Here is a 22,249-nt window from a genome sequence, read left to right on the forward strand (position 1 = left end):
ATGCTGAAGGAAACTTTCTCATATTAGTTAGTAATTATGGTAGGGGACATCAAAGATAAACTGTACTTCTAAACATTTTAGAATGCGTCATGTTTACAATGGTACAAGAGTACAAAACTGATAACTCGTATCTATTTACGTACCTGATTGGTGTTGAACAATTTCACTGAGGTTATTTCACTTACACTATCATTAAAAAATGTGCTCAACTGGCACAACCCGACTGACCCTCCGAAAGAAGCCCTACCATGAAGTTGTTGCTTATTTATAAGTTCAGTGTTCTACGCCGTACTCAAGGTGTTTCACTTCCCCTAAATAACCTTCAATTTCATCCATGATTGTATTGCTCATTTTTCCAGATTCTGAGAGTTTTACTGATTTTAGAATGTTGCTTTAAGAGGTATGTGGAAGGTAAGATGATATCCAACTTGGAAAATGTAAATTTTAGCACCAGATGTAATATCTCACGAAATTTATTTGCTTCAAAAATACTCTTTGTGGTTGAATTTTTAGGTCATTTAGGATATACTATTGTGGCCAGTACTATTGCAGGAGTTTTTTTTTTTTTGGACACAGATTTCTGAACAGATTTCTTTGAAATTTCTATCTTATTCATTAGCCAAAATAGAAAAATTTCTACCAAATGACCCCTCCTACTAAATGACCCAGTGGGTTACACCCAACAAAGGATTTTTTAAGGATGGCCTTCATTGCTACTGGTCAGCTTCATGGGTACAGAAAAGTGTGTGCCCATATTAAACCACGACCCTTTCTCATTTAATCATGCCAAAGTAACACTAATACTGAACCACCGATAGCTGGATTTGAACCTGTGATCTTATTGGTGAGATGCCAAGTGTTCAATCCCACACAATCCTAATAGACTGACAAGCCAGTGAAGCCACTGACCTAACCATTTGAAGTAACGGCATGATGCCTTACATGTGAGCACGTATCTAGGATTAAGAACTGAGAAAACCTTTTGAACTTAATACTTGTCTGTTTCACGATTTTATACGCTAACATTACAAAAATATTTTGTCATTTGCGATCCCAAACTCCTGACTACCAATCCCTTTGGATGGATTGAAAAATACCCTGGATCATACCCTGGCCAGCCCCCTTGACATGCAGGGATGCGTGACTAAACTTATCTTAAGCAGGTTAACTTTAAAAATGTCTAGATGACTACACATCGCAAACATGTAACTTCCTACATTCTTGGTTCTTGGTCTTCAAGTACATGGAAATCGATTTCACAAGAACAATAAATGAACGCTAAAAATCACAGCATAAATAAAACAAAATTAAATCTTATGAATTGCGGAAATTTTTCTTACAAGGTTAAATTTTACGTGCACAATTTACATGTGCACGTAACAAATATGATTTTTAATAAAATTTTATTTTCACACAATGCATTAACACATATTTCATTTCAATTTCCACTTCCCTTAATAAACCAAGGTGTAGGGTTTTGAGTTATTTATAAACTCTGTCAATTCTGAATGGCCTTCAATGTCAACTCCCTAAAAACACATATAGGTAAATGATATGCAAGTATTATTGACTGGCCAATGATACCCTCCTATGTGGACATAAAATGACCTCGAGTCCTTCACCACAGTCTCTCTGACAGAGAACATGGAACCGGGGGCAAACCATTCTTCTGTGAATAAGGGAACATGATTCTCAAACTGCTCACATCACGCCATGTTTGCACTGTGCAATGGGTGTCCTTGTGTCAAAAAATCTAATTCAGAGAGAATAATGGTTTCATGGCTATTTAATTCACAAGTAATCTTAAGAACACTGCATTCTCACAAGATGTACTTGGATGTACAAATATGTAGAATGTTACATACAGATGTGGTGTAGTGGCTTGTGGTACCATTATCAGCTGTGATCTGACACTGCACACGTATATACAATCCACTGTACATTCCCACAAGTGAGAAGGCTATATCTGTTTGTGTTTGTGAACACAACTGAGCATCTTGTCAGCTGTGGCGTTACACTGCACACTACAATCCCACGTCTGAGAAGGCTATATCTGATTGTGTTTGTGAACACAACTGAGCATCTTGTCAGCTGTGGCGTTACACTGCACACTACATTCCCATGTCTGAGAAGGCTATATCTGATTGTGTTTGTGAACACAACTGAGCATCTTGTCAGCTGTGGCGTTACACTGCACACTACATTCCCACATCTGAGAAGGCTATATCTGTTTGTGTTTGTGAACACAACTCAGCATCTTGTCAGCTGTGGCGTTACACTGCACACTACATTCCCACATCTGAGAAGGCTATATCTGTTTGTGTTTGTGAACACAACTGAGCATCTTGTCAGCTGTGGCGTTACACTGCACACTACATTCCCACATCTGAGACGGCTATATCTGTTTGTGTTTGTGAACACAACTGAGCATCTTGTCAGCTGTGGCGTTACACTGCATACTACATTCCCACATCTGAGAAGGCTATATCAGTATGTGTTTGTGAACACAACTGAGCATCTTGTCAACTGTGGCGTTACACTGCACACTACATTCACACAAGCTAGAAGGCTATATGTGTTTGTGAATACAACTGAACATCTTGTCAACTGTGGCATTACACTGCACACTACATTCCCACAAGTGACATCGCCACAATATTGTACAATACTGCCAACATGGCGTTAGCCCATAACCATTCATTCCCACAAGTGAGAGTACAACATATTTATTTCATGGTGTGTTACGCCATACTAAAGAATATTTCACGTATACGATGGCAGCCAGCATAATGGTTGAAAGAGTACAATACATATGTATGTTCATACAAGCCCTATGCAAGATGAAGCATCCTGTCAGCTATGGTGTGACAATGCACACTGTAGAACACTACACTTCCACAAGTGACATCACCACAAAATAATATTGCATTCCAACAAGTGTGAGTACAATACGTGTTTTCTTGAAATGCATATAATGCAAGATGGAGTATTCAGTCAACTGTGATATGACACATACTGCATACTTATGTAGAACTGCACTGTACATTCCCACAAGTGAGTGTACAATATGCGCTTATAAGAGCACAATGCAAGATGGAGTATCCTGTCAGAATGAGAACTCAATCAATCATACGCCACCCAATTTACAACAGGATTAGAGGCATTTCTCCACTTTTCCATTAACACAGCCTCACTACTGCATCAGTGCTGTTACAATCTTCACAGATAATCAAGAGAAGTGATTCAATCCAGATTGAGCTGTGCAGCAGTCAGATTGTTTGCAATGCTTGTGTTGTTGGTAAGAAAGTGTAGGGGGGGGGGAGTGGAGGGGGGGGAGGTGGAATAAACACCCATCTCATTTGGACTGTTTAATGTAATAGGTCCTTGACACTGGTTGGGACTAAGCAGGTCTGTCTCGGCAGCTCACCCCGCTGCTCAGCTCAAGACGTTTCACCCACGGCACAGCCAGGACAGGTTAACAACAGCCAAAATGTCTGCAATCAATACGCCGGCGTCTAAATGGCTTTACAGTGGAGAGATGCATGTCTGGATCGACACGACCAAGCAATGCTCTGTTGTTTTTCTGCCAGACAACATTTGTCGTATCTATTACTGAGCACATAGTAAGCCAAATAAAAAGAAAAAAAAGATACATTCTTAATATCATCATGGGAATCAAAGACACTGTGAGTACTCCAACTGCCAACATAACATCACATGGGTGATTTTAAATGTGCCTTCAAAAGTAAGAAACAGCTAATTTTTCTGACACCAAAAAAAAAAAGAAAAAAAAAGCCAAACTTCAGCTATTTATAGGTATACATGCATAATGTATATGTCTGTGCATAAACACTAGGTGTCTTTTCCTTTCACAAGTCTTCAAGTAAATACCGGTTCATGTAAAATTTCACCTTCCACAAACATGTATGGACTGTGTTCCAATTTAAACCCTCCATTAAAACATATGTGAGCATGTAAACTTTCAGGGTATATTCAGCTCTGCTTGTTATTTTAATAATAACGACAAGATGAGGGTCCCCTGCAAACTAAAATGGCTAAAAGGCGAGTTTTTATGATAGTTGTTCGATTGAATATACATCTTCTATAGTGGTGGTTGTCGGCTCAACTGCACTGTTAGCAGATTCCGTAAAATCTCGTCGTATGGCAGAGTTACCTTGTGAGAGCCCTCACCTTGTCCAGTGATTTATAGATTTTAGACCCCAGTACTTGGCGGTCAAATTCAGTTAAAAACTGGGGTTATAAAAGCTCAATTATGTGTTTTTCTGGTGCCAAATACTCCAATTTCTGGATTAAACCTGAACTGAATAGACGTGATTTTCACAGCCAAGATGGCAAAAATGACAGCCTCATTTCGACGACACGCGTTGAGTAACTGGACTCAACCCGTGTTGCTTCCCCCCACCTACAGTGTTCAAAGACAGACTGCCATCACAAAAATCTGTCACTGCCCTGATTTGACACCAAGCATCCTTTTAACACGTAATGCTAATCACATACCATCTGTCTTGAGCAACTTCATGGTCAGTCCGGCAAAAGCAGGTCAATCTGCATGGCAACCTTGATAAATCTGCGTGTTGACCTGCGTAAATTTGTACAAGCAGAACCTTGTCTGCTAAGCACGTGTAATGTCGCATTTCCGATTTACAGAATCTTCGTATTAAAAATCTACAGTGTAAAGTGCAAAGTACAGTGCACAACAACAACCTGCTGGCACACGTATCGGTTTTATATAGAGACGAGACAGCTGTTTGAATCAATTACTGAATCTACTCCGTGAATTTAGTGTTTGTGATTAAAATTAGTTTACTAATACATGGGTGTATACATGTATCTCTGTGGGCCAAGTAATCACAGAGACAAATTCAAATCGATTCTGCATGTAGGTCTTAAATTTTGTAGTAACAGGCTCAGAATGGAAGATTTTTGCATCCAACCTATGTCATCAAAAAAATTCCCAAGAGAGCCCCCTTTTCAAGCTGGAATCAAACATCACGTTCTTCCCAGGTTGAGGCTCATACTTGACCCTCTTGCTTTGGCACCCAGAAATGTACTGCTTAGAACATCGCATATTAAGCAACAGGAGTTCAGGTGAAAACAACATAAACCCCACCAAATGCATTTGCTTGAAAAGCATAAAATTTATTTATTTATCTCATTGGTGTTTTACACCGTACTCAAGAATATTTCACTTATACGACGGCGGTCAGCATTATGGTGGGTGGAAACTGGGCAGAGCGCGAGGGAAACCCACGACCATCTGCAGGTTGCAGACAGACCTTCCCACTTACGGCTGGAGAGGAAGCCAGCATGAGCTGGACTTGAACTCACAGCGCCCCCCTTTTGTGAGAGGTCTGTGGTTACCATAACAACAGCACAAGTGCACAAATGTGTCCACCACAAATGAAAAGTTAATGTGGAACACAGTTTCCAACAGGAAAACATTTCTACTTACGGGAGTCATGACATATCATCATTTGTGTATCTAGATGTATGTATCCACCAAAAATTAAAACTCTATGTGGAAAACAGTTGGAGTTGCAGCCCGGAAACAAAATCATATCTACATGTATTTATATAAAATTTATAGGGAAAATGGCAATCTCGTAATCATGACAAAAGCTGCACAAATGGACAAAGGTGAGTCGTGACGCATCACATCGGTTTATGTATGTATTAAAACTCTACATGGAAAACAGTTGGAGTTATAGCCTGAACAAGAAATCATATTTATCTACATGGTATACATAGGGAAATGGTAATATGGTAACCATGACAACCGCAGAAATGGACAAATGTGAGTCACCACACATCGTTATCTGTGTATCTATGTATCCACCAAAAATCAAAACTCGATGTTGAAAACTGTTGGAGTTATATTCATTTATTTATATGATTGGTGTTTTACGTCGTACTCAAGAATATTTCACTTCTAAGACGGCGGCGAGCATTATGGTGGGTGGAAATTGGGCAGATCCCGAGGGAACTTGAGTTATGGCCCTGACATGAAATCATATCTATTTATATACATGTAGTATACATAGGGAAATGGGAATCTGGTGACCATGACAACCGCGGAAATAGACAAATGTGAGTCACAACACATTGTTATCTGTGTATTTATGTACGCACCAAAAATTTAAACTTTGCGCAGAAGACAGTTGGAGTTATAGCCCAGACGCGAAATGATATCTATTTAATATATATAAGGATATTGGCTAGCTGGTTACCATGGCAAACCTGGAAAATGAACAAACGTGAGTCAAGTCATCTGTGTATCTATGTATCCACCAAGAACTAAAACTATGTTCAAAACTGTTGGAGTTGTAGCCCGGACACGGACGGACAGGCGGACACCATCACTATAACATAATACGCTTCCCCTCATGGCAGGGGCATACAGAAAGGTTAGTCTGGTGTAAGGATCATTTTTCTCCCATCAAAAGTGTGTCAGGGGTCATGTTATTGGCGAGATTTTCCGAGCTGTCAGTGACAGTTACCAAACCAATAATGCCAAGGAAACTTTGGTGGATAGAAAATGTACCCATATCCTTTTACTGATACATTGTTGCAATGTAAAAGTGGTAGTAGGGGCACTTGGAAGGGCAGGAGCATTTTCCAAATCCACAATGGGAAGTTCACATACCAGGGCAAGGCTGACATTTCCCCCTTAAACTTCATGCAACACAACATGATCTTGGCTCCCCTCTTCCTGAAGAATAAGTGTCTTAGAGGCAATGTAAATTTGGTCACAGCTATTCAGTGAGCTAAGCTCCCCTGGGTGCTTACAACGTAAGTCAAGCATATGATGTACATATACCTGTATGGAGGATTTTCTAGTGCTTCTTTGTTAAATGTAACAACAAATAACTGAACATGGGTGATTTTATTACATACATGTACAGTATTTCTGATCCGAATAAGCCCTGTCTGTTTTTTACGTAGGTTATTTATTTTTGATGTAATATTTGTTTATTTCTTTCTTTTAACAACGGAACATGCAGGGTTTATGGCTGTTTCATTATATCCGTGTAGTCTGAGCAGGATAAGCCTTATCTCTGAATCTGGAAAATCTTTACTTTTGATATAATGTTTATTAGTTCCTTTCTTTCCTTTAACACAACAACCAACAACTCAACATGCATCACCATGGTTTATATCTGTATTATTATACAATGTACATCTCTAACCAGGATAATATACTTGTAAAAGTATATGTATATCTAACAACAATTATAATCAGAAATGACCCTCAAATGAAATTAAACTTTCTCTATATAAATATATATTTCATATATGTTTTCACGTTCACAGATTTAACGGTCGCTAAAGTGGAACTAAACTTAATGCCAGGTTATAGTCGTCGTTTAAAACATACATAAACTGAATCTTACAGGAAAAAAAAAATTAATTTTGAGTTTCTGGTAACAAAAATTTGGACTTCCATGAATCCTTGCTTGTCTCATCCACACCTGCATGAACATGTCAGATTTCTGAAATGCTAACTCTGCTTACGCCAAGGTGTTTGGAAAAAAAAAAAAAGTATCAAGATGCTGGAAAATGGTCTTAGCACCGAGGTGTGGAAAGCTGTCATGGCACTTAGATGCTGGAAAATGGTCTCAGCACCGAGGTGTGGAAAGCTGTCATGGCAAAAGATGCTGGAAAATGGTCTCAGCACCGAGGTGTGGAAAGCTGTCAAGGCAAAAGATGCTGGAAAATGGTCTTAGCACCGAGGTGTGGAAAGCTGTCATGGCACCAAGATGCTGGAAAATGGTCTCAGCACCGAGGTGTGGAAAGCTGTCAAGGCAAAAGATGCTGGAAAATGGTCTTAGCACCGAGGTGTGGAAAGCTGTCATGGCACTTAGATGCTGGAAAATGGTCTCAGCACCGAGGTGTGGAAAGCTGTCATGGCAAAAGATGCTGGAAAATGGTCTCAGCACCGAGGTGTGGAAAGCTGTCATGGCAAAAGATGCTGGAAAATAGTCTTAGCACCGAGGTGTGGAAAGCTGTCATGGCACCAAGATGCTGGAAAATGGTCTCAGCACCAACAAGTGGTGCTGAAGGTGTGGAAAGCTGTCATGGCACCAAAATGCTGGAAGATTGTGTTATCAGCAACATGTTAGAAAATGGTGTCAACAAGTGGTCGACAACACCTATGTGTATAGGTTTGGAAATGGTCTCTGTGCCAAGGTGCTGGATAGCTGTCACAACACCAAGTTCCTGAGAAATGGTGTTAGCAACAACACGTTAGAAACTAGTGTTAGCACCAAAATGGTTGACAGCAATGACATGTATAAGCTGGAAAATGATCTGAGCACCAAGTCAGTCAAATGATGTTAGCGAAAACAAGTCAAAAAATGGAATATGGTCAACAGTGGTCTGTGCACCTACATGTACATATACATCATATGCTGCAAAATGGTTTCAAAACCAAGATGCCTGATAATGGTCTAAACACCAATTTGCTTGGAAAAGGCCACACACAGGAATCAATGTGGCTTTGTTGACAGATTTTATAACAAAGACATTTTTCAAACAAATTGGAACTGTCTCTGTGCGCTGAATGAAGCCTTACAGTAATGAAGTATATTTTTAACTTCCTCAACAGAAGAGTCTGCATGGCTTTCTGACGACCTTCGGAACCCCTGAAAAGCCCCAGTCAGTCTGACCTCTGCGTTCACACATTCAGGGCAGACTGCCAACTCTGCAGATCAAGATGTACATGTATATGCACCTGCATTCTTCGTCTTTACATGCCCATGTACAATGTCCTTAGCACCAACGTTAATAAAATGCAAAATCAAAACGGCACCATGACTCCCTACCTTTAGATCATGATATACATGTAAATTGAAAGATTATTTCAATGAGTAACGTAATTTTTGATTTTGCTGATATCTGCTGATGTTTATAACAATGGATTGATGACTTCCTTCACTTCTTGAAAATGCAACCTCATATATTTTTTAACATTAGTTTATGCACTGTTATTGAGGGTGCCTGAGAAAAGAAAAGTGTGCAAAGTTACTCTCTGTAAATAAAGTTTCATTCATTTATACACAGACAGGTCTTCTGTGTTCTTCAACAACAACAACAACAACAACAAAAATAAAAAAGCGCAAAAACAGATAAAATGAAATGAAGTCTCATAATCTACCATAAATCTTTGGTTTCAGTGCATCCTGAAATTAATTTCCTTTTTAAGATTCTATTCGGACACAAATTTTACATCGTTTTGCCATGTAAAATCACTATTAAGAACTGAATGAAATCTATTCTCTGTTTATTGTGTTTTTAGATTTTCTTTTTCCCAAATAAAATCAAAGATTTTCTAATACACAGTAAATCGGCTATAATTTTGTTTAATTTTTTCACCAGCCACAAGAACATGTTATCACCCTACTGTACAATTATACTGTAATTCTTCAGCCTTTTCGCACATGTGCAAGGCACTATTATTTCTTTCCAAAATATAATTATAAATTTAAAAAAATGTGCATAAAGTGCACTGAAAGTTGCTCTTTCATGTGTGAAAAGGTTGAGGAATTAGGGTGCCGGTAGAAGAGAAGGGTGATCATTGGTGAAAAATCATGTGAAATAATTTGTGATTTACTCTAAGTCACAAAAAATTTCACATGCAACTTACATGTTGTTCAACATGGTGATAGAGTTAGTGAAAACTTCAATCAAATTATAAGCTATTTACAGATTAACCCTAGTGTATATGAAAATTCCTCACCCAAGGATAGGATTGAACTCATGACACCTGGAGTGACCCAGCCTACAAATGCCTTTAATATATTGCTATTTACCAACACTAATACATTTTCCAAACATTCATCTCTCCTTCCAAACATGCCTTGATCCCTTTCAACCAACCTCCTCATGTTACACTGGGTCTTGAGGTGATAAAAGCAACAAGTGGAATTGGGTTGGAAATACTTCTGTATAAAAGCCAAATCCATCATCTTCCGGCCATAAATCAGGAGAATACATGGCAGTGGCTGCCGTCATTACTCACCCCTCTATCTTCCCCTAATGGCAGCTGTGAACCAACCACCACTGCTATTCTGGCTTCCCACGATCATGTTTTTAAATGCGACTTAGGAAATTGACCCTTCTCTTTTTTTCCTTCCTTTGGGCCGCACAGCTCACTGCGGGGACGAGGTGCGGTGCATTAGACTGACCGACAGCATGAAAGATAGGGATATACATGTATGTGACTCGCTATAGAACCAAAAAGGCAAGACTTCCATCAAACAGATATGTTCATACACACAGGCATGTATTTCTGTTTGATTAAGCAGGAGGAATCAAACAGCCACTAGCTATAATAGAGGCCTATATTGAAATGACATGTTTCCTTTATATCCTGGCCATAAACCCACATAAAGCAGTTGACCTTAACTCATAATTTTAGGGACTGGGAAGTTCGAACAAGGCTATCACGACAAATATAATAAATATTTTTTTTTCTTGACAAGCATATATTCTTAATGTAGAAGTATTTGTATGCTCCTTTTGAACCTGTTCAATAATCTACTTTTCTAAGTCCAGGGTGTTCAAAAAGGGTAAGTAGCAGGCTGCAGACAGCTGTCTACTGCCGTCCCCGTAGCAGACGGCTGTCTACTGCCGTCCCCGTAGCAGGCTGCAGACGGCTGTCTACTGCCGTCCCCGTAGCAGGCTGCAGACGGCTGTTTACTGCCGTCCCCGTAGCAGGCTGCAGACGGCTGTCTACTGCCGTCCCTGTAGCAGGCTGCAGACGGCTGTCTACTGCCGTCCCCGTAGCAGGCTGCAGACAGCTGTCTACTGCCATCCTCGTAGCAGGCTGCAGACAGCTGTCTACTGCCATCCCCATGGCCGCCTATTTAGAATATTCTTACTCTTTAAATCAATAGTAATTGTGACATAATTACTTTCAATTCAGACGCCTACTTTTGAACTCTGACCTCCTCCTCCAATCATAAATGAAAACTCTGTAAGTCTTCAACGTATGCATTCTGACCTTCAGTAAATACAACTGAAACTGACAACAATGAACTGAACAAACAAATCAATATGCCAATTACAGCTTCTCAGACAAGGAATCTTTAATCATGCAACATCAACTGGCTTAATTTTTTTTTTTATTCCTCAAAAAGTAAATCAAAGTAATATATTTTCCTTGAAATTTCCTTGGCTGGCATCCCTGTACTGATAATCTAGAAGCCACTAATGTACTGGCAACCAAGGATTAGTGTAACTCACAAACCTATACAAGACATATGTAAGAATACTGGACCAGCTTTCAATGGGATTTGCCAGCCATAGCTTTGTCCTTTGAAGCCTGCATGTTTAATAATGCTGTGTCCAGTAAGTGATCAACATTCGTGGAAGACCACTTGTCTTCCACCACTAAGGTGGGCATACGCCTACATGTACATACATACATGTATATCTCTACATCACACACTCGACATTTTGACATGTTATCAAGACTCTCTGAAGACAGACTGTACTCGGGACCGAAGAAAAATGTCGGTTTTGGCAAGGTGTCGGTGTATTAAACATGGGCAAGTAGCCTAAAACAACAACACGTGTATTGTACATACATATGTTTAACTAAACGTGTTAAAAAGCACAGTGATGCATAGCAACAAACTATGGAAAGAAGCTGACCTGTACTTTACTCTAGTACATACGCATAACTACTTTACAAAAAATCGAACTCTATCACTCAAGTTCATTTCGCAACGCTTTGCCAGTCTACTGACCATGGTTGGATGTTGTGAGGGCAATAGCGGGGAAAATTGTGATGGCAACTGTTGTTTGAGGCATTTTATTCAGTCACTGAGATACTCATTGTCAGGTATGGTACCGTATCAAGACAGGAGATCACCACCTGCTGAACTAGGCAAGAGGTCAAATAAACAGATTATCTCCCTCACCGCTAATCTTCAGTCACCTGGCAAGCAGGCAAGTTGAAGCCAAACTCAGAATCCGTCAGGCGCTGCGCGATACTCTGCCTCAGATTAGACAAGACAGATCAACACTCACTGAAATGTTTGAGCTACAAACCACTGTCTGTGTTCAGAACAGACAAGAGTCAGTTTACTGAGGGCAATTAACATTACTGTCAAATGGAAGAGAAAAAGGACCAAGAAATGTTGTCGGTTTGGACAGGATGTCGCTTAATTAAGGTGTTGGTGTTGAGAGTCCATTGTAATATACATGTACATGTATGTGAACTGGTTCACATAAAGGAAATCAAATTTATTATTACAAACATTCAAAACCTATTGCTTAATGGTAAAATTCTATTTGCCATCCCATCTGATTCTTGTCTCTGTTTGACAATCACACCGCTTGTTGAATATGTTTACTATTACTGTAGTACTGGGATGTACCCTAAATCCTCCAAAAAATCTGACCCGTAAGGAATATAATCGTTCTTTGTAGCCAAAATGACCTAAAATTTCGCCCCCAAAAATGCATTTTCAGAGGCAAATAAATGTCACAAAATATTATTTTCAGTGCTGAAACTGACAATTTTCCAGTGGAATATCATCCTAGGTTCCAAGTAAACCTCAAAACACTTGTCTAAAATCAATAGAACTTTCAGGGGAAAAAAAGGAAGGTTAGTCCAGGACGAAATTATGGCCAATTTAATTTGAATGTAATTTATTTTGAAGATGAAAATGTATGATAAACGTGTGCATGTGCATGCACTTTTGTGGTGGAAACTGTGGAGGATTTAGGATGTGCATGTATTTATTTATTTATATGACTGTTGTTAAATTATACTCAAAAAGCTGTCACTCAACAAGGCCAGTTCTGAGCCTACTCCCAGTGAAGGCATGAAAGGCAGGGACCTTCATCTACTTTCGTCAATGATTAAGTTGCTCATTTTTCCAGACTCTGAGAGTTTTATTGATTTTAGAAAGGTGCTTTGAGAGGTGTTTGGAAGGCAGATCATATCCTACTGGGAATATATAAATTTTAGCACCAGAAGTAATGTCTCATGACATTTATTTGCCTCCAGAAATGCTCATTTGTGGTCGAATTTTTTGATGACTTAGGGTATGTCAAAAAGCTGATCGACACACATAATGGAGCAGACATGTAAATGCAAGATGGTCCTCAACGAAAATGGTTCTGTACAACAAGTCTGATTATCATGGGCAAGCTCAGTGGATTTAATACACGTTTATGTTCTCCATAAACACTGATTTCCCCACAGCAAGACGCAGGTTCAAATCCAGCTGGAGCTAGTTTGGTTGCATTTCAATGTTTTTTCAAATACTCTCGTTGCCTACACCTATAAACCTGACTGTGGTTGTATATGTAAAGGATGCAGAATAAACGCTGATTGGCCGACAGCTGAGATAGATTTTTCTGGGTCAAACTTTGCACCTTTGGTCATGCTTGAATAAATCTGCCATTCAGAATTCAGCTGAAGCTACGTTCACACTATGCCCGAAAATCAGTCTAAAGTCCAAACTGATTTTTGGACGTTTTCGGTAGGTTGCATTCAAACAACTTCGCACACAAAATGGGTTATGTGTGATGATCTACATGTACGCTTTGAAGCTCTAGCTGATCAGTAACACAGCAGTTCACATCCAGATCATTACAACTTATGCACAACACGAGTATTCCAGCATTACGCTTACTACATTTAATTTTGTTTGTTGTTTTTCTAACGTGAAATGTAGCACAAGGTTTTATCTGTTAAATATCATAAGGTAGCCAGTTTTCAATACCAGCTGAAACCAAGCTGGCTCGCTAAAACCAAAATCAAGTGAGCGCTGTCAAATCTCACATGCTGAGGAATTTCTTTTACAATAAAAATATCTATCTACGCACCTTTCAGGTGAGGCCAGATCTCGGCTTGTGTTGTTTTGATAACCAACTTGGCAAGATAGCTGATAAATTCCGGGTGACAGGAATTTTTTTAAGTCCTTTTAAAATGTATACAGGTACATTGTCCCTCAAATTTCAACAGCAAAAGTGCATTTTGAAGGCCATAAAATATTATTTCTGATGCTGAAAGTTAAATTTCCCCAGCATGACATCCTCCTACCTCCAAATAAACCTCAAAAATAACTTCCTGAAATCAGCAGAACTCTCAGAATCTGGGAAAATGAGCAACTTATGACATTTACCGTACTTTGATTTGTTGGCCATAAATTCATTAAAAACGAAAGAACAAAACTTTGCTTGAGGGGTAACACGGCAGGCTGATGTTTATTTTTGTGATTACTAATGACTGATAACAAGCTCAGACAAACAGCACATGTACGTCCATGTGCAGGCATGTGTGCTGATACATATACTACCTATTTTTACACACCTCATATTGATCCAGGTTACATGTACATGAACTGATTTAATGATGGTCATATGAACCATGCACACGGATGCAATACATTACAGTTCTTACCTGCCTGTTTATAAACACACTGCTTTTTTCTTAATTATAGTTTTCGCAAGCCATGCCCGTAACAAAATTGGGTAAATTTAATATTGATATACATTTATCACATGTACATAAGGAAATCTGTTCATATTGTGTACATATATATATACATGTATATATATGTTCATATTCTGCACATATGTATATACATGTATATATATGTATATATATATATACACACACACACACACAAACATGTATATAAATAACGGTAACTGTACGCACATGTAAAGTCAATAACACAAAAATTACGCACTTCCTTGTTTGCTCACCATGACCACTCTTATAAACCTTCCAGAGTTGACAGAAGAAGTCTATATGAATATACATGACAACATAGTACAGTCTGTCAACACACAGCACAAGTCAGTATTAAATATCCACCATTTTATCGTACCCTAATTCCTCAACATTTTCGAACATGAAAGAGCAACTTTCAGAGCAATTTACATCCATTTTTGATTTGATTTTGGAGACAAAACAATGTTCGCTGGATTGGCTGATTTCAGGGCTTCACACAAAAAGTATAATTTTATCAGTTTTCACAGAATATTGCCTCAGAATATGCTTGAATAAACAACCTGCAAACATGAGAAAAGGTTGAAGAATTACAGTATTAGTCTATTAAATATTTATTTATATATATTTATTAAATAAACTATTGGCCCTATTTCTTTAAATGTTCACTTGTGTTGTTTTAAGAACAGTTTAAGGGCCTAAATGAAAAAAATTATACTGTAAGTTCTTTGAAGACATGACATTGACAATCTCACCAAAAATAGATCATGCCCATAATCTATACATTAAGGTGGGTAAACTGCATTCAAAGTTGATCTTAAGCATGTGAAATGGTCAAAAATAGTGTGCAGATATTAAACTATGTAACCTACTACCTGGCTTCCTTTAATTAAATGTATAGATAGCACAAACTGTGCACTAGCTTTGTCAGTTTCCAGCTTCTTTATGACAGCTACTTATGACAGATTGAAGAGAAAATCAAAACAATTGTGAATTTAGAAAACAAATTCCTGTTAATGACCATTTAGTTTTTAAGACAGCTGAAGACAAACTGAAGACTAGACAAACAAGAGCTATATTTATTTATTTATTTATTTGATTGGTGTTTTATGCCGTACTCAAGAATATTTCACTTATACGACGGCGTCCAGCATTATGGTGGGTGGAAACCGGGCAGAGCCCGGGGAAAACCCACAACCATCCGCAGGTTGCTGGCAGACCTTCCCACGTACGGCCGGAGAGGAAGCCAGCATGAAGATAACTTTACTTATGGTAATTAGAGTCGTCCTGGAATATTAGAACCAGGCTTTAAAAAAGCAGGCTTCTACACAATTACAATTTTGTTACATCAGTGCTATCTTTTTTATCACTTTTATGTCACTGTCAACAAAAAAATAATTACATTTTAATTATACTGTATTTGTAAAATTCAAAATACATGTAGATATATGTATGTTCAATATTCATAAATATGTTTACTTCACTTCTCATGAGTCACTGATTCTGCACAAACACTAACATGTACATGTACTCAATTTTAAAGCATAAGTAACACTTTACATAACTATCAATAATTAACCCCGAAACATCAAACAGCCTGGCTGGCTAATGTCACATGTACATGTACATGGTTGCAAAGCGTGCAGCAGTCCTGTGCCGTGCCAGAGATGCCAGCCAAGTGAAACCACAAGTCAGACAGGTGAAGTAAATACTTCATGAGATTGTTCTCATCTCAGCGGACATTAAGACGGTATAACACACAGATTCGACGTGTCAGGCATGACCACATGCAATATGCAAATCGTTTTTTGTTTTTTTCCTCTACCTGTACGAGACACGAGTGTGTGCGTGTGTTATGGTCTGTTGTGTCGGCTAGATGTAAACACACTTGTTTATCTACACAGGCTTGGTACGCATGAGAAAACGAAGCCAGGCATGGTCAGGAAGGAATAAGTCTGATAATATCACTCATCACAGGGACAATGTCACATGTACATGCAGCAAAAAATCCCCGCAAGCTCTTCTCACATTTAGAAGATTAACACAGCACTCGGGATCAGAGTCATTTACCTGTAAATTTAGAGAGTGACTTACCTGGCCAAGTTAAGGTCATGCTTATGGTACTCCAAAGCCTTGCCGTACTCTTGCAGGTAGAAATAAGCATTCCCAAGCTGACTGTAGATGGCGCTCAACGTCTTCAGGTCATCTGTGCCCATGCGCACGGCGGCCTCGAAGAACTGGACGCCGGTGCGACAGTCACCAGCTTTACAAAGTCTCTCCCCTTCTAGAGCCAGCTCCATACACGTCCCCTCCATGGCACCGAAGAGATCTGTGCAACAACAACAACACTCAACTGTCAGCTTCAGTCAAATGTATTGTACAAAAAAATGATTCTTCGTTGATGTGAAACTAGAAAGCATTTCAAGCATTCTCTAGCTGCATGTACATTTAATTACACAGACTGCCTGTAGCAGGTAACCCTACCCTTCCAAATAAATGTCAGAACACCTTTCTAATATCTATCGCCACCTTACAACACCCCCATGAGCATATCATTTCAACATTATGTAAGTATTACACATACATACAGCACATGTACACAAACACGAAGCATGTTAAATGATACAGAGCGGGATAAACATTTAACGTTGATTAATTCCTATAACATGTACCTGTGTTAATACCTGATCACTGGAATCCTCTTTGATGTCTTAGATTCTACCCCTCAGTACACCTGTACAGGTGCCTGCCGCTGCTTTCACACCAAATCAAAGACGAAAAAGGCAGACGAGGGTAAATACCTGTCAACACATCAGGTGTCAATGACAGTGATACAGAATGTCCACACAGGCCTCACAGTACAAACCCCACCCAACTCGGCCTCAAGTCCCCGACAACTGCTGCATCTGTGTGGGCACTAGTAATTAACTATTGATCAGGTGCTAATGGGGATTTGCCCTTTGGAAGAGAGGAGATCATATCCAGCATACTGCACAGGTAGATATAGCACACCTGTTTACAGTGTCTCGATCTCCACTTAGGCGTCGTTGTAACATGCCATGTGCATGTCGGTTCAGGTGAAAAAGACACCTTTATGTAAGGCTGATGATGGAGCCAAACAAATGCCAATGATATTGACACCTTTGATCACTGACGAGGCAAACATCATTCATAATGATATTAAAGTGCACAGGTATCAGGTAAAGCTCTGGAAAGAATTAGTAAAAGTCTGAGAACTATACATACATGTATTTGCTCACAGAAATGGAATGACAGGTACAATGAATTCTGTGTTTATGTTATACATAACAGACTTTCAGGCTGAATTATTGTTTATGTATATGTAATGTATGTAGTTCACTGGGTTTGTACTCAGTTTACAATATATTTTTCAAGGTAATTTTCTTTTAAGGAAATTAAGAATATATATCCAGTATATTAAGCAGTAAATGGATGCTTTGGGTTTATTGCCGTATGCAACATTAGTTTAGGTCATATGGCCGTGGTGCTTGTGACACGGTGAATGTATGCGCCAAAGTCCTGCAGCCACTCAAGTATCTTACCAGAGACACCCAAGTTTGACTGACCACTCCGATTTAGACGGGCACAATGTTCTGGAAGCATGTGGTTAATAATTTCACTTTCAAGGACACCAGACTTTTTGCTCATTTGTCACGGTGATTCAATGCCTTGAATTCCCAGTCGGGATTTTCAAGGTAGAATATGAACCCTGGGTTAATGTACTTGATTTTTTAATATCATAAACTTACACCATGTATATAAAATGGTAAGTGTAATGGCATTATTGGCTTTAACAGTAGTGGTAAATTCTGAAAGATTTCTTGACTCTTCATAGGGTTACACGGCCAATGTGCTAACCAAATGATGCTGATCACCTTCACTATCTGATAATAAATACTCAACAATATGACATCAGGCTTCCCAAAAAGCATGTGCTCTAATGTTTTGATGGAGTTTTTGGGATAAAATCCCTATTGATGTCTTTAGTCAAAATTGTAAAACAATACAGACCTGGGCTACTCTGTTTACGCTACTCTAAAATTATAAAAAGTTAGAATGTGAGCTTTATTATAAATATATGGAATTTTCACTGATTATTTTGAACAGTGACATAGATGTATGCAGAGGAAATAAGCCAGATAGCTGTTCTGAGTGGTGCTTCAGTACGCACTTACATAACGTGTCATAGGTGTGATAAACGAGAACACATGATCATTCATGCCTACAACATTACAGTCTTCGGTGTCAGCCCAGACTTCAACCCCAATCTAACTTCTTACAAAGTATTTTTCTAAATTTTAAACTTGAAACTGTCCTCGAACCCAATGTTAAGTCTTAGATGTTACAATGTGTGGAATAAAATACATGCATTTTGCTGAACTGTGTGTATTAACTGTTGATGGCTATAATGCTTCAACAATGTCACCTAAATTTGTTTGTCCCACAGCCATGAAATCTCTATCATGCGCACTTGAAACAACTACCTCTCCCGTCGTATGTGGGAAGGTCTGTCAGCAACCTGCGGATGGTCGTGGGTTTCCACCGGGCTCTGCCCGGTTTCCTCCCACCATAATGCTGGCCGCCGTCGTATAAGTGAAATATTCTTGAGTACGGCGTAAAACACCAATCAAATAAATAAATTGAAACAACTAGCCAGCTTATGCTAATATTTTTGTGAAAGGTAGTTATATGGGCTGTGCTAAACATATCCCCCATGTGCTACTGTGCTCTACATGTCAGCAAACCTTGTGCTCAATACATGCAGTACTTTTTGAGACACCACCCCTACCATTTTTTGGAACAGATTCTAATACATAACTGGGGCCTCCGTGGCTCAGTCGGTTAAAGCGCTAGCGCAGCGTAATGACCCAGGAGTCTCTCACCAATGCGGTCGCTGTGAGTTCAAGTCCAGCTGATGCTGGCTTCCTCTCCGGCCGTACGTGAGAAGGTCAGCTAGCAACCTGTGGATGGTCGTGGGTTTCCCCCGGGCTCTGCCCGGTTTCCACCCACCATAATAATGGCCGCCGTCGTATAAGTGAAATATTCTTGAGTACGGCGTAAAACACCAATCAAATAAATAAATAAATAAATAAATAAATCTAATACATAACACACTAAGTCAGGAATTCAGTAATTTACGGTACTTAATATGCACACTCCCACTCAATGATGGAATATCCCCCATGTGGAACTGTGCTCTACATGTCAGCAAGCCCTGTGCTCAATACATACAGTACTCTTTTAGACACCATCCCTACCATTTTGGAACACTGTTTCTAATACATAACACACTAAGTCAGGAATTCAGTAATATACTGTCCTTTATATGTACACATCCAATCAATGAAGGAATATCCCCCTTGTGCTATTGTGCCTTACATGTGTGCAAACCCTGGCTTCAATACCTGCAGTACTTTTAAGATACCACCCGTAACATTTTGCTTAACATTGCTTTCCCTATTACTGGATGCTGATGGTATGACATAAGCTACATCTTTATGTACATATAGGCGAGCTAATAATTATAGCAAAAATTTGACCGAAATAGCGATGACCAATTTTTTGCCAAAAATCTCTTAGAATAGCCCCTTTAACGCCGTACACAATTTTCCCATTATATGATGGCAGTAGGTTTTTGTGGTGGGGATGGGGGTGGGGGGAAATTGGAGTCATCCACCATCCTTTGTTTAATGCCTGACAAACCTCCTGACTTCAAATCTGCAGCCTAGAAACAGCAACAGCTGGACTGACACATGCCATCTCCTTGGTCAATGGCCTAATATTGGCTGCAAGCCTGCACTTTTAACAGTCAGCGTCCGGTAACCAGCAGTGACATATTCCTGAGTACGGTACATGTTAAACACTGATCCAATGAACAAAATCTGCCAAGTGGGGGCATTAGTGGAAACCCTTAATTTACTGAGGGGTAAAATCCACCATAATGTACAGGAGATCTGATAAAAGTTGCTGCATAAAGCTATTAAAGATCATTAAGCTATTAGACAAAAATTTACCATCATAACATTCAATATGTGCTTTACAGAACACGCTTGTGTACTCAGGCTTTCATACAATAAAGCACTAGATATCCCTGTAAGCATTGTCTACTCCTGTGCAAGTACCTTAGCTATGTCATCACAATATGACAGGCCATTAGTGCCATCTTGATCACAGAACGCCCATTATACTAGCAGACAAAAGCCTTCATAAAAAAAATGCTTACAAGTAAGCCTAATGGTGGAGTGAAGTAACTGTCCTTGACCAATGCAGCGAAGAGAGTTACCGTGACTGTAGTTTTTTTTTTTTTTTTAATTTTCAATAAAATTTTATATTTTTCTAATGATAAAGGCTCCACTTACATACAGTGTATGTATAAGAACGCAAGAGCAGGGCCCTTTTTTGGTGGGTGGGCAGGGTTATATGAAACAAACATATTTTTAAAGATGGCCAAGAACACATTTTTGACAGTCCTATAGCTGCCATCCTCTTCGCTATTATAAAGCCATGACTTTACTGGAATATGAATAATTTGCTTGTTCAGCTTGTTCAAAGAACCTTATTTAAATTTGGGTAGAGGGGCAGACATATTCAGAATAACAAAATGATTTTTTTTTTGGTTGTTGTAAAAATACCTTCAGTCATGTACATGCAATCTCCAACCTAGACATACTTATGTACTCTAGCATCAATAATGCTACAAGCCTTTCCCACAAAAATTAATCAAATGTCAACCGGAAAAGCTCGGCCGGCAGAAGCCATTCGGTTATCTTTGTGTTACATTCATGATATACATGGACAGTCTATAAAAGGACCTGAAGCCTGATATATAAATCAACAGTCTGTTTTATCTGACATGGAAGTATTTATATGGGCTCAAAATGACGGCGAGAAAGCTGCTTTCTGAAGATGGAAAATTTCCCTTTGACTGTTTTGAGGATTTTTGTTTTTTTTTTGCTTTATTTGGACTTTCATAAAAGTCATTTCAAACAACCCTCTGCAGTCATTTTGATAAGAATAAAGATGTACTTGAAATTAATTGAAAAAATAAAAAAAACAACAACAACTCCAAGACTGATGCATTTTAGATGGTGAATGCAAGATACATAATGAATTTCTTCAAAGCTCTGGAAATTATTCCTTATTTTAAGAAGACGTAGATTAACAATACATTCAATTCAATTCCTTTGTTTGGCCATTAATAATGCTTCCTTTTTGGTTTTCCATGATACCGCAGTCACTCAGGGGGAAGCAAATGGAGTCATACATAAAACAATTTCAATTAACGTAAATTGCAAAATATAAACATACAGCGTACATGTATATGAAAATCTGCAACTGTCATCCCATGAAAATTTAATATCTTCTTACACTCAAGTCCCTATAGATAACAGGGTCCATATACTTAACGGATATCAAATTTCCAGGTTTTTCAGGGCTTTACTAAGCTCAAAATTCACATTTTCCCGGCGGCTGGGAATATACTGATCTCCAACACTAAAACACAAGCTTGAAGTAAAGAAAAAAATGGAACTTTGAATCGAAAATTGAATTGGACATACACAGCAATGAAATAAGCAACTTCACAGATGTTGGGAAAACAGTGGTTCACGCTGGCACGGTAGATTTTATTTCAAGGCTTTTTCCGGCTGAACCTTGAAACGCCCTGATTTTCCTGGCTTTTCAAGGCCTGTAAAAGTTACTTTCAAATTCCAGGCTCTCCAACGTTTTCATAGT

At 38.9% G+C, this 22,249-nt stretch overlaps 1 protein-coding gene across 1 annotated transcript in view; it reads right to left on the bottom strand.

Annotated features, from left to right (window-relative positions):
* The window catches only part of LOC135480492 (G-protein-signaling modulator 2-like), a 53,752-nt gene that overhangs the window by 15,426 nt on the left and 16,077 nt on the right, over positions 1 to 22,249 (bottom strand). The window contains exon 2 of the mRNA XM_064760335.1: positions 16,589 to 16,823. Within this exon, the coding sequence (XP_064616405.1) occupies positions 16,589 to 16,809 (221 nt within the window). The 5' untranslated portion in view covers positions 16,810 to 16,823. The remainder of the gene's footprint in view (positions 1 to 16,588; positions 16,824 to 22,249) is intronic.

Source organism: Liolophura sinensis, chromosome 13 (assembly GCF_032854445.1).
Source record: "Liolophura sinensis isolate JHLJ2023 chromosome 13, CUHK_Ljap_v2, whole genome shotgun sequence".
NCBI classification, from domain to species: domain Eukaryota; kingdom Metazoa; phylum Mollusca; class Polyplacophora; order Chitonida; family Chitonidae; genus Liolophura; species Liolophura sinensis.